General features: G+C 43.2%; 1 protein-coding gene across 1 annotated transcript in view; it reads left to right on the forward strand.

Annotated features, from left to right (window-relative positions):
* C7 (complement C7) overlaps window positions 1-10,979 on the forward strand; it is a 582,400-nt gene extending 571,421 nt beyond the window's left edge. Inside the window, exons 17-18 of the mRNA XM_069627198.1 lie at window positions 4,214-4,398; window positions 9,333-10,979. Of these exons, the coding sequence (XP_069483299.1) occupies window positions 4,214-4,398; window positions 9,333-9,511 (364 nt within the window). The 3' untranslated portion in view covers window positions 9,512-10,979. The remainder of the gene's footprint in view (window positions 1-4,213; window positions 4,399-9,332) is intronic.
* The last annotated feature ends 286 nt before the right edge of the window (window positions 10,980-11,265 follow it).

Here is an 11,265-nt window from a genome sequence, read left to right on the forward strand (position 1 = left end):
TCATTTCAGTCTGAATTGGGCCTACATAAAAGCTTCTGATTTCCTCCTGCAAACCTGTTTCCTTTCGCTCTCTCCTGTTAGTATTAAATCCCCTTCTTGTATTTTTGGCTGACTACCTTCCGTAGCGTGTTGATTTAAATAACCCCTTACTACTTCCACTTCACAGCTATTTTGATGAGCGTTAATTCATTTTGGGTAAATGTTTTCCATTGGTAAACTCTCCGTCCTGTGAGTGTTCTGTGCAGCAGGTGTTAAGAAGTTCATCCTTCCTAGAACACACCCTTTGGGTACTGCGATCATTAAAGTCACTATTTTGCTGAAATAGATATATGCTTATATAAAGATGACTTGCACACACTTTACTTTCTCCAAAATAGTAGTATTTCATTCTAATTTTGACCTGTTTTAAATAAATGTGACACTGATCTTGCTGTGATGCAGATAAGCAATCATTTCAAACATTTCCTGATATTCCAAAGATTTTTTGAAAATATATAAGTACATTTTAAAAGTGTAAAATATACTGATCATGGGTTGATAAACACGATTTTCGTGAAATCTATCTCTGAAAACTGACAGCTCAAAGAGTTTCAGGATCTAAAGGTCATAGAAGAAAACCTACTTGCACCAAAAGGATTTATTGTGTAACTGGATTTTAGGGAGGGTGCGGTGGAAGATTACATGCAGCAGCCAGAAAACTGACCTGGAAATTCTGAACAGACGACAACTCCTCTGTCTACTCATTGAAGACAGACCGCTCAGAGCTTGGCACCGGCAGTTCTTGAGCAAAAATCAAATTTCAAGTCTATGGCAACTACAGTCCTGCCCATTGAGTGTCTTTTAGCTCAGATTGCCAAATTGGATTTAATTATCGGCACCCTAGCAGAGGAGGTGTAATCAGAGGCAAATCGTTGACCTTCGAGCATACATAGGAGTGCCGAGAGCTAACCCCTCATAAGTAAGCCTCCTAATTCCTGCAATCCTGATCTTTGATCTACTTCTGCTAGACTGATATGTACAAAAGCCGAATCGCTTGTTTTCCCTCTACTTTAACTTGCTGCACCTCAATTTATACATCCGTTTTATCTGTACCCATCTTCCACCACCCCTTACGTGGAACATAAGAAACTGAAAAATCATGAATTCAAGTTAATTTTTTTAAATCAAACTACTTCACATGGGCACATAACTATCAGCATGACCAAGAGGAATCACTTGAGATCCAGGAAGAGATCTAGAGCAGCAGAACCTACAGGGAAGCAAATATGCCGATTCCGGTGGTTGAAGTGGGCAAGAACAAAAGGGACCAACATTCCTCTACTTTTATTGAAAAGATCAGCTAGCGTTAAATTCCATTTGTTCTGGAGTGCAGGAGCTGGATGTTTTTTTAGGAGCCCCTGCAGGGATTCGAACCTGTGTCCTATAGGTAATGCACTGGTGAAACAGCTCACTGATTTATCATCCGGAGACAACTTTTCTTCAGGTGATTTCAGTTGCTAGCTTGCTACATAAGGCCCATTCAATAGCCATCAAACAACAATGCACACGCAGTGATCAACTGTTCGGAAAGCAGGAAGCCTATATTCCGAGCTCAGAAGAGCTCTGCTCTTGTTTGTCTTCTGCATTTAAGCATGGTTACACATTGCAGTTGGCACAGTCGTGTGTGGGGAGTGCAGCTGGCTATGGTCATTGGCATGTCCCTTACTTGTGAATGGTGGGTGATTGGAAAGGGGGGTGCATAAAGCTTTGTGCTGTGGGGTACAATGGCTGAAAGTAATGGTGATCTTAAGTCTTGGGAGAACAGTTGGAAAACACAATGTTGGATTGTGGAGTGGAGGAGAGGCAAGATGCCAATTGGGGTGTGTGTGGTGGATTAGAGATGACAGATGAGGGTTTGGTAGGACCGGTGGGATGGAATGGTGATGGGGCACCATTTCACTACTGAATACCTTGACCAGTGCAATAGTCATTCTTAATATTTGTCACTAACATTAGAGGGGAGCATATGGATTGAAACGGAGCCCAAGTTACAGGGGTACCCCCTTAAATATATTGGAGTACCCCTAATCACGCTAACATCAGATTAATAGTTCACCCCTTTGGGAATTAAGGCCAAGTGTCATCTTGCAAGGATAACACACTTTAATGTGTACAAATCTGAGGATGGGGGAGCAGAGGACTCTGCCCTCCCGACCAGCATTCTGTCTTCCGTGGCTGGCTCCTGCAGACTGATGGCAAGCAGGTGCCTTTATATACTGTATGACTTGGTCACTGGATACCGGCATAGCTCCTCCAAAATGGTTCTTCGTCCTTAAAAGGGATGCTGCAGTCACCCTTCTTGCATGGCCAGGTTACAACCTACTTTACATACTGCTGCCTCTGCAGGAATACATTGTAACTCTTGTTTAGCATCATTTTCTATATTATAAACAGTTATATATAAACACACCTTTCCGCCATACTCTCAACACTTCACTCAATATTCTCATATTTTATCTGGTCCGGTAATTCTCCTAAAACCCCTTTTTCCATAGTACTCTGTATGTCGTGCATTGAATCTTTCAGTCTCCATTGGCTTCTGATGGACAGGGACCAGCTGCTGAGTTACCTAATGCTTTCTGCCAGCCTTAGCCTCAGTGGTGCAACACTGCATGAGCTCTGCAATCCATTTTTTGCACAGGCCACATTTCTTTTTGGCAGAGAGCCTGCCTTGATATTTTAAAACTACACAGAATAACATGTGCAAGTGTTATCAGCTAATGGTTATTTGCACCTTATATTTAAATACTATTTTCATTTAGTGGCCACCCATGTCTGTATGTGATTATATTTGAATGAAAAAAGCTTTCTCAGTGCTAGAGTGCTTAGAAGTCTTGCCTAATTGTAAAGCGATTGGGAATGAAGAAAAGCACTAGCTCTTTCCCAACAGTATATTGGCTGTACACCTGAGCTAAGTTAAAACTGATTTGACTAGGCATTGACTCCTTATATGTTGTACAATGGCCAATTGCTACACACAGTGGTGAAGATAAAATAGTTATGCATTTTAAGTGGCAAGCAGATAGAGCCCATCTCTGAGGGATACCATTGAGGAAGGCATGGAAGATATCAAATTACAGCTGTAGCTTTTGTGCCTAATACAGAACGAATGGATCCAGCTGATTGCTGATTGTGTCCACAAATATCGGAGCTCAGACATTCAAAAGGAAATGGTTGTTGATTGGGCCAATTGTGGCTGAAAGTTCTAGGACCAGGACCAGAGTCATGGTTCCTCCTCAATGAAACATGTTTAAGATGCTGTTGCGGCAACATGTGGGTCCTTTTAGCAACCCTCTAATAGAGTTCAGCATTCATCAATAAGTGCCTGATAGTTGTGCTGGAAAAAACAGGTCGAATGTGAAACGAGCAGTTAAGACAGATGGAAAAAGAGGAACATTTGGTTTTGGCCTAATTTCTACACTTGACTATGTTGTGTGATCTTGGGAACATCAAACTACTTACCTTGCTTCAAAGCCCTTATATACCAAAATGTGAACCTTTGCAAAGTATCTAAACACTAGTTCTACATTTACATCCATGTTTATGGCAGCAGGAAACTAAGGAATTGAATATTGGGTAAGCTTTATTTGTCCGGAACAAGCTTAGGGTTGGTTACACTGGTAGGCCCACCTTGAACACCTATTGGCAGGCTCAATTTCATCACCCAACCACCAATACTGGTGGCTTCTCATCTGGCTTTGTACACCATGGATCTGAATGTGGGGTTCACTGCATGCATACATATTCCAATAGAACGGGCAAATACCTGGGGAGCAGAGCATGCTATGTGGGAATCTGTGTAAACGCTAGAATGATGGTTGCTTTTCCGTGGCAGTGAAAAGCAGTCCTGATGCGACAAATGCATAGATTGGCAGAGGCCATTTCACAATTGGTTTGCCATCTCATGGCCTCTGCCCCTCTATGCATCAGGAGGAATGGATTTTGCCTTGGGTTAATTTCTAATTTTCTACATCGTCTGCCCAGAAAAATAAATTGGCGTGTTAGTGTGGTTGAGAAAGAGCAGTCCGCTGTGGTTTAGGTATCCTGGAAAGAGACTCCAGCAAGTGGAAGCAGAAAATCAAGGACTTCAGACAAACATACATTGAACGGGCCAAGCAGACCTGCAGTGATGCAATTTTTGGATTTTTATCGCTGTTCATTTTTTGTATTGCAGGTCTTCACTTGGCATATGTGCCATTGATGGGAGAAACCAGCGAAACGTGGCTCTCACAGTCTGCAAGATGCACGCTCTTCAGTGCCTGGGGAAAAAATACACGGTGACAGATGACAAAAATTGCAACCTACCCGCAGTGACAGAACGTTCCTGTGACTCTTGCCATTTGTGGGAAAAATGTGATGGTATGTGGTTTACAAAATGAAAACAACATATTTTACTGACGAAAATGGAAGCAGTTAGTAATAGCATGGACATGCACCAATGAAGGAGGGGACTCGTGAAACATGTTTTATTATTTATTCTTTAAATATTTAAAATGATAAAAAAGAAAAGCATAATTAAAAGTAAGAAAGCAAACGAAGGCACACAATTGCAGGCAAAGGGAAGGCTAGTTGGAAAAATCATGCTACATGCAATACATTCCCCTAACATATAATATGGTTTCTGAAGCAGAACAATTGCAAGAAAAAAAGAGAGAAGTGCTTTAAATTGGTTTAATGTTTCCGTGTTTAGCGTCCTCTGGGTAAATGCATCCCAAACCGTTAAATTAATCTAATTAGGATTTTCATTGAATGCAATGTCGCTTGCGGGCTAATTTACTAATTAATTAATTGAGTGCACACTATAGTATCAGGTTTCATTACCACGAAGCTACTGACAGTGGCGGTGAATGTGTCCACTAGATGCTAAAACAAACATTTGCACCGTCTTTAACTCAGTCAGGAATACTCAGGAGGGCTTTGTGATGTAGTCGCTTAGGAACTTTATTCAGGCACTCAAGAGCAGGTTAGTTTAGGCCTGTGGCCCCTTTAACATTCACGCTGAATAAAGTCACATCCATATGGTATGTCCGAGCAAAAGGAGTGAAGGATGCCATGAGAGTTTAGGGAATAGCATCTTACATGTACGTATATCAGAACAATTGGTTATCGACAACATTAATGCGAGCCAACAGTCATTTTGAGCTCCGACCCATGTGTTAGTAGCAATGTGATCTTCGCAACTAACTGCTGCACGTTTAAAATAGTCCTTCATTGATGTCTTGCATCATGTGTTTTGTTTTACTTAAAATGTATCTGTAGGGAACCCTGTTCATGTACAGGGGGTGGTGGGTACCTGTATATCAACAGGACTTTAATACAAGCAATTTAAATTAATTAAGTCTGTAGTGTCGTGCGACGTCACCATGTTGGGACGCGCTGACGCGTGAGCCAGGTCAGGTGACCAGGTCAATGGACGCCTGCACCGCGTGCTAATAAAGTAGTTTTTTGGATAATCCTAATGGCATCCGGTCACATCCTTTGCGTGCTGCTGATGTGCCTTCCCAGCACGCCCCTCCCAACCGCGTAGAAACCTCACAAAGTCTACATAAGCGAAATGAGAAGATAAAGCATACAATGAAAACCAGAAATAAGAAAACATTAAATCAGAGTAAATGAAAGACAGACCAGCCCAGATAAACCAACACATCTTTCTTATAGGCCTGCACAACATGTCCAAGTCAAGAAGGTGTCAGTGCCCACTGATAAACAAAAAGGGTGTCACCCCAGGGTGGGAAAATAAAAGGGACGTCCGGCCAATCAGGCAACTTCAAATAGTACCACTCTAGCCATAGAGAGAATTTGTTTTACTCCCCGGAGGGAGTAGGAGGTGTCAATTCATGCAGAAAGAGCGGGGTATCAACATCTTCAGGCAGAGGGAGGGAAGTAAATGTGTTTCCCGAGCAAATGGGAAGTAAGGGAGTTACAGACGCTGCAGGGATAAAAGATGGGTGCGGTCAGTTCATCCCCAGAGAAAGGGAGGTTGTCAGATATGCAGTGGGCGTCTTTTTCTGAAGGATGAGAAGGGATTTAAAGTCAACAGAAGGTTGTCAATATTTGCAGGGTGACGACATTTTAAAAATAAAAAACTGTGACAGCCACAAACATAAAAGTAGGACACACTCGCCCTTTCCCTCCTGTATCCTCGACCATCGACCTAATAAATAATACGTAATTTCCACTTGCAGCTCTGCTCCTGCTTATAAACTGCGCGGCTTTGGCTGTCATTGTATGCATGTTTAAAATAAAGAAGCCTTTGCTGTTATTGCTGTTACATGCCTTGCAATATATCCAGATCTCGACCACTATCCGTGGCACAATCAGTTAACGCAGGTTGCTGGAACCTGAGAGGTTGGTAGTTCGACCCCATCAGGAAATAGCAGAAATGTGGTGAAAAATGGCGAAACTAATAAAATGATTTCTTGATTAAAGGTTAACACATGTTGGGGATTGTGAAGATATCATCTTACAGTTGGGGTTCTTCCAGTGGTCACCCTCCCTTTCCCCAAAACCATGAAAGGGTTTTTAAATGAAATAAATCTCGGGACAGGGGGCCATGGAGGGGAAGGGGGGGCAATGGACAGTCATGGCAAAATCGGGATGTCTGGTCACTCTGCATGATGGGGTATCAGCATTGAAGGATGAGAAGGCATATAGGAGAAGTGTCAGCCCCTGTAAGTAGAGAAAAAGGGGTGTCAGTCTCAGTAGGCAAAGACTGCGGCGGGTTTTTTTTAATGGAAGAGAGGATAGCAAAAGCAGCCCTGCAGGAAAAAGAAAGTGCAAGTGCTCGTATAAAGAAAACAGGGGTGGCAGTACGACTATTCAGTGGGACGGAAGCAGTGATCGAAGTGAGCAGGAATGGTCGGGAGCGGTGTTCCACTACTTTTATTTTTTTCTGTTTACTGTTCCTCTACTTTTTACGACCATATTCACCATTCGATATAGAGTTTTTGTCCCTTCATGTCCTTGTGCAAGTGTAAAGTTGGAATAGGAGCCTTAGTTACTAGTCACTTAGATTACTGCAATGCCAGAGCCACAACACCTATGCTTCTACCTACCGTCCCCCCTGCCGAGACCACAGTTCCACTACTTTTTCGGTACACTTCTACCACTGGACGGAAGCAAGCATTATTTGAGGCAGGCAGAGATGGGGTGTCATTGACAACCCCTCCAGTTGGGGGAAAGAGAGGATGGCACCCATTGTAGGGGAACAGGGGGTGTAATGACGTGAAGGCATCCGTGAAGGCATCATCTGGTGCTAGTCCTGTAAGGAGATAACGACGTGGGTGTCAGTGGTGTAAGGGAGAAACGGGGCTCGGAAGCTGTGCAGGGAGCTAAAGGGGAGCAGCTATGCATTCCCCATGCACTAGGAGAATGAGGGCGTGGCCCTTCTGAGTGAAGACATGAGGTGCATCCCTGAATGCGGAGTGTGATAGTGCTCTACACAAAGTCAAGGTCAGGTGAACTCAAGGACCAGACATTGGCCTCACGGATGAGGATCCTAAATGACAGGTCCTCCTCGATCTCACGTCCATCCTGCAGCTTAGCCTATCTTCTTGTGATCTGGTGGGTCCCGCGGGGGACAATTCTCTTCCTTATCCCCGTCTGTGTAATTCGTTTCCCACACATCCATCACATGAAGCTGTTTGCACTCCTTTTTTAGGTTTAGTTCATTGGTCCCACATTCTCAGCAGAATGCATCTGTACATCACTCACTGTGTGTTCCACACTCATTCACTGCACACGGTCTGCAGCCGACCTCAGGGCCCCTTTTTGGTGTGACTGAGTGGTAGATACACAATGTAACAATTAAGAAGATTCTCACACACACGACCCAGGCGGTAAATTACCGCCTGGGCCGTGACTTTACCACCATGGCGTAAACTACGTTTACGCCATGGTGGTTGGCGGACTTACCGCCCCATTCCGACCTTGGCGGGGCGGTAAGTCCCCAATCCCCATTTACCCTTCCCCATTCCCATTTTTGCCCCATAGGGCATAATGGGAGTGGGGAAGGCGTTAATTACGCCACCGTAAATTACGGTGGCGTAATTAACTCCATGGTCCCTTAGCGCCATGGATTTTAACACCTGCTAAAAGCAGGTGTTAAAAGCACCATGGCGCTAGGGGACCTCGTAATCAGGCGGTAAGGGTCGGCGCTGTTAACGCTGCCGTAAACCCCTTACCGCCTGAGTTGTAATGAGGCCCATACACTACTCTTGTTCCCTGTAGTTCTTTTCAAATCGGTATCGCTTCCTTGAAAGTCATATATCCACAAATGTAAAGATTTGTCCTATTTGGTGATTAAACAGTGTCTCTAGTCGTGCATGTTAAGAATTGTTTGACACTTAGAGAGATGCTTCTACTGTCTTCTTTCCAGCACACTTCACATTTCAGTATGAACGTATGCATAGAAAGCCAATTATTTAAATAAAATGCCATTCCATGTCGATCACAATGGCTAAGCGCTTTTAGATAGTATGTTCCCGGAAGCAAATGCAGTAAATTCGAGTGCTGCCTTTTACAAGGTTGCGTGAAAACTGCACTTGCGCAAGTGCAGATTCATGAGCAGGAAAACAGTTCAAGGACACCCTAGGTAGTAGTCTCCAGCAACCAATGTTCTCCTTTCAAAGGAGGTTGGGCAGTTTATCATAAGCAAAGTGTCCTATGCCACTGTAACATGGCTGCTTTACCAGGAACCTCAATGAATGAAGTCACTGACACACATTATGAACTCGGCAGTGAATTAAACAATTGACGGTAGCTTCATTACTGCCACTTTTTCTGGCAGTAATGGAATTATTGTTGGTTTTACCGCATCACTGAATTACGAGTTTGAGATTCAATTGAACGATTTACCTCCAACATCATTCTGCAGTTAAATGCTCCACTATAAGGTACAAACATCTCTGGAATTACTGCAGAAGAATTACTACTTGTTGTAATTCTGCCCAGTCCCCACTGAGTCCAATGAGTAGAAAGAATGGGGATGGCCACCACCTTGCACCACTCTTAATCCCATGGTAAACCCACAGAACTGAAAATGAGAATATGAGTTTGGCAGTAATTTGGTGGATTTACTGGCAAACTCGTACTGAACTGAGGCCCAATGTCTTCTTGGGTTCCGCTACCCAACATGCGTATGTTAATTTATGTGTTCGGTCAAATCGATTTTATCCAAAGCACTGTGATTCTCAATGGCATTTAAAGAGGGCAATCCCTAAGGGGACCTGGAATATACTCTGCAAAACGGCACTTTCTTCCTCCCATTAATAGACCACTGTATTCCATTGCAGGCCAAAGAAACAAGTGCGTCTGTGGCGTGGGCAAGACGTGCGTCAACGGCGGAATCAGCATTTGTGTCCGAAAGGATGGCGAGACCAGCCATCAGACCATGAGCGAATGTGAAGCTGGCATCCTCAGGTGCCAGGGGAAGACTGTCGACATCCTCCACATAAACCCCTGTGACATATAGAGCAGAGCAGACATTTCACGCTTCAGTTGTAAAACCGCTGCCGGAGATGTCGGAACACCTCAACATGCGTGGGACGCAACGGTTCACAGTTATAAGTGACATTGCTTTTATTGGTTTTCTGTGTACGACAAGAATGAATTTAAAGATGCCACCGACAGCCCCTGAAGCAGTACCCACATAATTAATAAATGAGCTGGCATGGTTTAAAGCCCCATTAGATTTGCAGCAGCGAGGAAAGTATACCCTTAAAAATCAACTAAGACCTCTACTTGGTTCACGCTGTGCTGGATCCATACAAGGGTGCTCATCCAATGAAAGGCAACTGCAATCGCAGAGGATAACATTTGAGCACCGTCATTTTATTCCACATTTACATGATTGAGCCAGGGTTGCAGTGTATAGGACACTGCACGGTGCTTGTCAATGCACTGTCAGGCATTAAAAAGGTCACAGCTGAATGTTTACAGCAATTATGCAAGTGGACTAAACTATGTCATATAGTCTAACCTCTCATTTACAACCCCGGCCAGAGATAGCCGCATTATGCAGAGTTCTCGCTTCATCGACGCATGTATTCTCTTTCCAGTTCAGTGAGGATGCATTTGAATAATCGCAGTTCATAAGCCTGATTGCAATTATGCACGACACTGCTTTTAGTTGCCCTCCAAGCACCCCACCTCTCACCTCTCTAACAGAAAATAAATACTTTAACATAATGTAGCCATTTTGTGATATTAGGCTTGTTTAAAAGGTATGTGATTGTTAACAAAAGGAAGGTATGTACAATGTGTAGTCTAGTGTTTGCTTTATGATGCATGGCTGCCTATACTATCTGTTGCACTTTATTTTTCAATGATGATGCCTCTCATATTCTTTTGGAAGACGTTTTAAACTCTTCATTGTTTCTTATGGTCTGTGTCCTTAATGGAACACAGACTCCTTTACATTGTCAACACTGTCTTGGAATTGCTGCTTCATTGCAGATTTTGTGTATGGTGCTGTGCTTGCGATGAGTGAACGTTGTGGTTTGCCAAGCCTTTTCTGGTTAGACTCCACATTGCTACTTCAGCACTGCCAAAGTAAGCCAGGTCTACAGAAATAACAGGCTTCTTTCGGTCAATGCCCAATTTTATATCGTCAATATCCAGCAAAAGTGGGATTAGCATCAGTGTTTGTCATTCAGAAAACATCAAAGACTGCCAGTTTGCTAAATGTTATCTCAATTACACGTCACATGGGGCTGATTTGTTGTTAAAGTAAGAGTTTTTTTCTGAATTTGAGTTGAGAATACATCTCTTGTTAATTCTAGTCATATAAAAGTATGACAGTTCCTTTTGGATTTGAATTGCTAAATTTTTCTAAATGCTAGAAGATCCGTTGCCGGTCTAATGGTGAATACACTACTATGTGCTGTTTGTGGTCAGCAAACCATTGTGAATAAAGGCATTTACTTGTGCTCATCAATAAATGTTGTTTTTAATTTCTTGTGTTAGAGGTGATATTGAAGGCCATGTCCAGGTGCCCATAAAATGTGAAGGACAGTCAGCAGCTATCACTACAATGACTTTCTATTGTTCGCAGAGCGCTGGAAGAGGCCATGCAAACTTCTTGTCATGCATCTGCACAGCGATGTGTGGCGATACATCGGGGCCGCAGGTATTTACTGTTTGCATCTTTGTAGCATTTCATCTTGCAGAACCATTTTGTTCAGTTAATAGACTCGCCATTAGAAGCTCAAAGACTAGTTGCATCAG

Source organism: Ambystoma mexicanum, chromosome 6p, assembly GCF_040938575.1.
Source record: "Ambystoma mexicanum isolate Mex_15411 chromosome 6p, UKY_AmexF1_1, whole genome shotgun sequence".
Taxonomy (NCBI): Eukaryota; Metazoa; Chordata; class Amphibia; order Caudata; family Ambystomatidae; genus Ambystoma; species Ambystoma mexicanum.